The 7,523-nt window shown below is 52.6% G+C and overlaps 1 protein-coding gene across 1 annotated transcript; it reads right to left on the reverse strand.

Annotated features, from left to right (window-relative positions):
- Positions 1-2,567: 2,567 nt before the first annotated feature.
- LOC308147150 (RNA-binding protein 4B-like) lies at positions 2,568-7,523 on the reverse strand. Its single transcript, XM_080519242.1, has 4 exons — positions 7,452-7,523; positions 4,914-5,347; positions 3,449-4,203; positions 2,568-2,892 (listed from the first exon to the last, which is right to left on the reverse strand). The coding sequence occupies exons 2-3, from the start codon at positions 5,323-5,325 to the stop codon at positions 3,464-3,466; spliced, it is 1,152 nt and encodes a 383-aa protein (XP_080375368.1). The 5' UTR covers positions 5,326-5,347; positions 7,452-7,523; the 3' UTR covers positions 2,568-2,892; positions 3,449-3,463.

Below are 7,523 nucleotides of genomic sequence, written 5' to 3' on the forward strand. Positions count from 1 at the left end.
CCACGTCATAGCATGACGTAACAGCATGCAAGGAGGAGGGGCCAAACAAACATAACGAAGAAATGACCCTTTGATGTGAATAAGGTGCAGGACGAAATAAGCTCTGCTTATTCCCAATCCTATTTGGATGTTATATATTAGTTATGTTACTGTTTTTGTTTGTCTTCTTTGCTTTGCTTCATTGTTTGTGTTAAGTTTTTGTAACATACCAACATGAACATGTCCGAAATAAAATAAGAAAAAAAGGAAAAAGAATCATGGATACAACATTCATAGAACTATGTCTCATTACCTTCGCCAACTCAAGTTGGGGCAAAGGTTTTGTTTTCGTCTGCATGTATAGATTTATTGTTTTTTTTTGTTTGTGTTTCACCAAGTTTTCACAAAAACTATTAACCTGAATTCTATCAGGATGATTTGTCATCATCCAAGGACCAATCCATTACATTTTGGGATGTTAACAGCGAAACTTTTGACTAAATCCCCAAAAAACTGTGAAAAAATGTCCCGTACAAAGCGGAGAAGCACCTCATGGAAATCCACATCTGTTGCCGTGGAGACGCTCCCTGCTCAGTGTTTCACACAGTGATGGAGTTACCTGACCACTTGGCATCAACACGAGCTAACGGCTATCATGCTAACTGTTCTGGTTAGCATGGTAACTGGTTCTGCAAACAAATGTAGCTTAATTTAACTTTACCGAGTGTAGCTCTGGTTGAACAACTCTTTGCACAGTTCGGGGAAGGACAATGATAAACTGAAGTACTGCGAGCAACATGTTGACGTCTTGCTGCTTTTAATCTGCTGCAGTGTCTCCACAGGAAGGTGCCATCGGATTTCCAGGAGAACATGAGTGTAACTTCATTTATCACCAAGATGAGAATGTTCCGATGTTTAATAGCTACAAGATTCTAGAGAAAGAAGTGGAAAAGCACGTCAAAATAATTTTGGCTTTATTAAAAATCTTCTCAGATTTCAATCCAACGCTACTGTATGAAAAATACAAAGTTCAAATCACCTCCAAGCAAATCAAACAAGGCACCTTCCACACACACTTCTACCAGCGCTCTCACACACACACACACACACACACACACACACACACACACACACACACACACACACACACACACACACACACACACACACACACACACACACACACACACACACACACACACACACACACACACACACACACACACACACACACACACACACACACACACACACACACACACACACACACACACACACACACACACACACACCTTCTATGTTGTATAATGAATGAATTTGAGGATTAATTCACATTGAAAGTCTGGAATGTTCTTTTGTCTCACTAAAATCATCTGAAGTCTGATTGTGTGTTAAAATGTGTGTTTTCTGCAGAACATAGTCACAGAAGGTTGTGAGGACGACGCCTCGGTCACGTTTGGCCTCACATTCTATTCTCCCCGGCTCAATGCATTGATCCGCCCGTCATGAAATAAAATGAGTTGAAGAGTCACTCTGACCGGAGAACAGAGTCGTAATGAAGCGCTCTGGAGGAATCAATCAATCCAAGAACTCGGCGAAACCATTGAAACGTCCCGGACTCTTTGTGATCAGTAACATGTTTCTGTCGCGTGAAGGAAGTAAAACAAACGCCGTCCGTTTCACTTTGGTAGGAAATGTGAGCAAATTAAGCTTTCTTCATTGTTTCATAGTTTTTAGTGAAGAAGTTAAACACTAGATTATGTGGCGTGACATCACACGTAAACCTCAGTCCCACTGTGCAGCAAGGGAAAGCAAGGCAAGGCAAGGCGTACCCAGACCCAACTCTGTGGCTAGTCCCACCAGAGAGAACGATCAAACATGGGCGGGTTGTGAACGACGTAGGTATGCGGCGTCATTACGTTAGCGGTCGTCGCAGGACCAACGTGGAAGTTGGGTTGCAGCGCAGGAGGCGGAGCTGCAGCACAGGAGGCGGAGCCTCATTCTCTGTGACTCAGGTTAAACTTTGAATGAACGGCAGCATCCGGCTCCTTGCTGAAGCTCCGCCTCCTGTTACTGAGAGGAGCGTCCGCACCTCGTCTGGACACCAGGGGGCAGTGGAGCGCCACATTTCAATAAGCCCGTTGACTAAACAAGCAGTGAGCACAAAGTGGAGGATGAGAACAATAATGGAGGGTTGATACGGCGAGGAGGTATTTAACTATTGCTGCTTGACCAGAGTGACCATCTTTACTGACCAATCAGGAGGCTGCGTTGTAGCTCCGCCTCCTGGAACTGTACCGCTGTACCGGCTACCTCAACGGAGGGGTGACGGAAAAAAAAAATTCATATTCGCTTGGTTCTGGTTGCATTAAAACCCGTCCTGGTACCTGCTGCTATACTGCATTCATCTGGACGTGACGCAGATCTCACCGTGTCCTGTGATCAGGTTGTGCAGAAAAAAAAATCACATTTGGAGAAATCCCAGGTCTGTGAATGTGTTTGTGTGATCACCTGGCCGTGTACTGGCTCCACTAAAAACACCCCTGAAGACCCCCCCCCTCCCCCCCGCAGCACACAATCCACCCGGAGACAGTCGGCCCCATTCCAGTCAAACATACACTACATGGATGCACTAATCAAGAGAACTCTGAACATCAGGTGTGAGGAATACAAAAACGAAAAAACGAAAAACAAAAAACACACAGCTAAAAACTGAGCTGACGACCTGCAGAGTAGGTGAGAAATGACTGTTTATACTGAACAATCAGCACAGAGCCCAATGAGACTGAAAGGACGATTCATCCCCAGGAAACAGACAAGTGTCCAAAACTCAACTCCTGCTTCCTGGATTCTCGGCTGTGGAGCTTGAAGAAGTGACGGTGGAGGAGAAAGTCCGGCGGCTCTCAAACACACCTGGAAACAGAGCAGAGCGGTTCCTCCTTTAGAGACGTTAGCGGTCAGCGAGCGAGGCCTCGTTTACACGACTACCATCGTTTACCGCCGATGTCCGGCCACTAGATGGCGGTGTGTGTGTGTGTGTGGGGGGGCTGTGCTAACACACACAAACACTTCTTTGCGCTGCGCCGAGTGTCAACATGAAGAAACGTTCTCCCTGCATGTCGCCGTCAGTCTAGTAAGACGTTGACGGTGTTCAATTCTAACAAACACTGAATTATTATTCCATCATTATCCTTCATCTGCTCACATATCACGGTGTTTTACTTTATGTCTTCTACCCAGATATTACATTTTTTTACTTTTATTTCTATTCTATTGTATTTTATAATATTCGTATGTACCAGATTGCTGCAACAAAACAATTTCCCTTCGGGGATGAATAAAGTAATTATCTATCTATCTGTATGAGCAGAAAACCCTCGCCAAACCTAACGGACGCTTTTACTTTGAAAGCTCGGTCGTGTAAACGGGGCCTCGGATATTCGGGGAAACGCAGCTTGCTGGAGCTCACCTGGGCGCCGCGGCTTTAGTAAGGCGTGTAGCGCGGCGTGTAGTGGTCCTTGGCCTGCGAGACGGCGTAGGAGCCGGTGGTGGCGGAGGGCGCCGAGGACGTCTGCTCGTAGGAGTAGCTGGTCGGGGTGGCGGCTATCCGCCGGACCCCGCTGTAATCTTGTTCATAGTACATGGAGGCGGCGGGAGCTGCGGAGGCCGGGGCCGGCGCCCGGCGCCCGTACGGGTCCGCGGCGGACGCGAGCTTTGTGACGGAGGCCGGGGGCATGGGGGGAGGGGGCAGGTAGGCTGCGCGGCGATCCTCGAAGTAGCTGGAGCCGTAGTACGCCCGGTAGCGCTCGTAGTAGCTGTCGCTGCTGTAGAGGCGGTCGTACGCCGCCCTGTCGGCAGTGGGGGCCGCCGCCCTGCCGCTATAGTACCCCCCCGCCTCGGAGGCGTAGGTGCTGACCCGGGGGGGAGGGGGAGGAGGGGGCTGCAGCGCGCCCATGTAACCACTGCGGCTATACGCGGCGGCGGCGCCGCCCATGTAATCCGCCGCCGGAGGCGAGGCCACCGCGTAGCTGCCGTAGCCCGGGGGGGCGCGCGGGGGCCCTCGCCCGCCCTGAGCCCTGGAGCCTTCGCTGTAGCTTTCGTCACGGAGGGGACAGTCTTTGGACCAGTGACCACGTCTGCCGCACACGAAGCAGCCGGTGTGATCGCCCATCCCCGGCGCCGTGCGGAGCCGGCTGGTGGACAGCTGCACGCTCATCAGCTTCCCTGGAGGACAGAGAGAAGACATCTTAATGCAAAACTGAGCAGCCGAGCAAACGACGCAGACGGCAGGGCCACCGACGCAGACGGCAAGGCCACCGACGCAGACGGCAGAGCCACGACGCAGACGGCAGAGCCACGACGCAGACGGCAGAGCCACGACGCAGACGGCAGTGCTACGACGCAGACGGCAGTGCTACGACGCAGACGGCAGTGCCAACGGCGCAGACGGCAGGGCCAACGACGCAGAGGGCAGGGCCACCGACGCAGAGGGCAGGGCCACAGACGCAGACGGCAGGGCCACCGACGCAGACGGCAAGGCCACCGACGCAGACGGCAGAGCCACCGACGCAGACGGCAGAGCCACCGACGCAGACGGCAGTGCCAACGACGCAGACGGCGGAGCCAACGCAGACGGCGGAGCCAACGCAGACGGCGGTGCTACGACGCAGACGGCAGTGCTACGACGCAGACGGCAGAGCCAACGCAGGCGGCAGTGCCAACGACGCAGACGGCAGGGCCACGACGCAGACGGCAGTGCCACGACGCAGACGGCAGTGCCAACGACGCAGACGGCCGGGCCAACGGCGCAGACGGCAGGGCCACGACGCAGACGGCAGAGCCACCGACGTAGCCGGAGCGTAAACGTTCCTCCTGAACAGAATCAGGCAGACGTTGACGTGTGGGAAGACGAGGGGGGGACGCGAAGAGCTCACCTTTGAAGGCCGTGTTGTCCATCTTGCCGATGGCCTCCATGGCGTCATCCATTCTCTCCATGTGCACGAAGGCGTAGTCCTTGACGATGTCGCACTCCATCACCGGGCCGAACTCCTCGAACTTGGCGCGCAGCACCTCGCTGGTCACGCCCTCTCCCAGGTTGCTGACGTGCAGCTTGGTGGTGGACTTGGGCCGACCTTTGCTCATCTCCACGTTCATGCGCCAGCCGTTCAGCTGCTGCTGGTTGAGGGTCTGGATGGCCTCCTCCGCCTCCGACATGCTGCTCATGTGGACGAAGCCGTAGTTCTTGACGATGTCGCACTCGGTGACGGTGCCGTACTTCTCGAAGAGCTCGCGCAGCTCCTCCGCCGTGGTGTTGCAGGCGAGGTTGCCGATGAAAATTTTCACCATGATGGAAGGTTCGTTAAGTTTCCTGGAAAGAGCAGAAGCTTCGGTGAGGGAAGGAGTTTACGTTCATCTGCACGTCGTCAGGCGTTACGCCACCGTCTTGTCGAGTAGCGAGATAAATACAACCCATTATGGAGACGATGCTAAAGTTTTGGTGTTTCTTTAACTAACTCGTTCACACGACCAGGACAGAGCTCATGTGGGCGGGACTCCCAGGCAGTTTGGCTCCGTCTGATTGGTCAAGTATATCAACGAGCAAAGCATAAACCCATAGAGCTTTGAAATATATTAATTGCATTTCAGCAATTGCAGCAATCTGATCCATAAGGCAAAATTGCCGCCTCAAAGCTTCGTTAAAGTCTCTACACTTCAAGGTGGAAGTAAGCAGACTGTGCACACTACCGCCATAACGCGCGGAGCGTATTAGCGCTGGCTGTTTGTGCCGGCGGACGGCCGTCAGAGGACGCGATATGTTAAGGAGCTGTCCAGTCTGTGGGCTTAAACGGGCCCCCGGTGAACCTGCCCCCCCCCAGAGAGATATAGGGTAGATCCACATGACGAGAAAAACAATATTTTTCTCCCCAGCCTTCTCACACAAAAATTCTGTCCACACGTCACTCTGACCGGCTCAACATCAGGCTTCAGGGCATGTAGTACACATGCCAGGCCTTTAGGGGCGCTGTGACTCAAACACACCAAAATGCAGAAGACAGAGCACAAAGAACTTTAGAAGTGGATTCCTGCTCATAAACTTCTATATAATTCTAGTTTTATAGGTCTATGGCCCTGCTTCCCCTGCTGCTAGCGTCAGTAGCTTCTGCAGCGTCAGTAGCTTCTGCAGCTCCACCGGAGCTTGTAGTCCCTGATTGTTGTGGTTATTTGATTACCTCACCTTTTTCCCCACAGATGATCGTCTTTGCTGTCCACACCCCGGGGGTTTGGACAGCACGAGCCGGGGTTTTAGAATTTCCCCACTCTGGGACCCGTGTTCAAAAAAACCTGTCTTTGTGCTCCGAAAACTGTCTCATGTGGACGACAGGCCAGAAACATCTGGTGTAGGTGAACGGGTTCCCGGTGTGGACGGACCCTTAGACAGACTTTTCTCACTCTTCATTTTATTCCCCTAATTGGGGCGTTGTGTCTCTCATACAGACGTGTGTTTGTTGGAGTGTTGCTAGAAAATCACACAGAAAATAAAACGCTGCTGTTAATCTGCACTTCATGCATTGATAACCTGATTCGTAGCAACACTTGATCAAAGACTGAGAATGTCTGGTCGAGTTAATCAAAGTAGCAGAGATTTACTGGTCAGTTAATCTAGGTAACAGGTCAGTTAATCTGGCCATCCTGATACACTGGGAAGGACTTCTGTTCAATACCAAGACGTCTTCTGCTCTCTGGTGTCTCTGCCATGCGAGATTCACACGTATGTTGTGACCACGGAGCACATTTTGTTGAATTAATCTCGTTAACGACTCTCAGAAGGTGTGTTATTCTCTTTGTTGCCCACTTGCTGATCAATAATTTACTTAATACGTTCAGAGCCTGCAAACACAACTCCAGCTGATCTCTGGGTCGAATCTTTTTGCAGAATACGGAGTAGGCGGTCATCAGGTAACACGGGAACGCATCTATCTGAAACACCAACTGTAACTGTGTGTGTGCGTGTGTGTGGACACCAATGTAAATAAGCTATGACACACAGATGAGCCTTCAATCCGTTTCACACTGAGCCGCGGCTCCGCAACTAAATCCAGGCTGCAGCCCGGGAGGGGGAGGGGGAGAGGGGGGGGCAGGAAACGGCCCGGAGGAGAGCGGCGGACAGACCGCAGTCCGACGGAGGGACGGCACCGGGAGACGGACCGCAGCAAGGCGGAGAGCCTCGTGGACCGCACCGGGAGACGGACCGCAGCCCCGGGGGAGGGCCCGGCGGAGAGCCGGGAAACAGCCCAGTGGAAAGACCGCCGCCGAGCGGAGAGCCCAGTTTGACTGCCCGGCGGAGAGCTCGAAACGCGGCTCGCAGCCCGGGTCAGAGGCCGCAGGCCGCCGGAGAGAGGACTCACCGCTCGGCCCTTTTTTCGTTCAATATTCCCCGGGCTGAAAGTGAAGCTCTAACCGCTTGAACTCACCTAGAAGGTGGCGGAGGCCTCGAGACCGATGAATGAACTGAAATGGCGCCGCTTTAGCTTCCTCACAGTCCC

This window comes from Blennius ocellaris (assembly GCF_963422515.1).
Source record: "Blennius ocellaris genome assembly, chromosome: 23".
Taxonomy (NCBI): Eukaryota; Metazoa; Chordata; class Actinopteri; order Blenniiformes; family Blenniidae; genus Blennius; species Blennius ocellaris.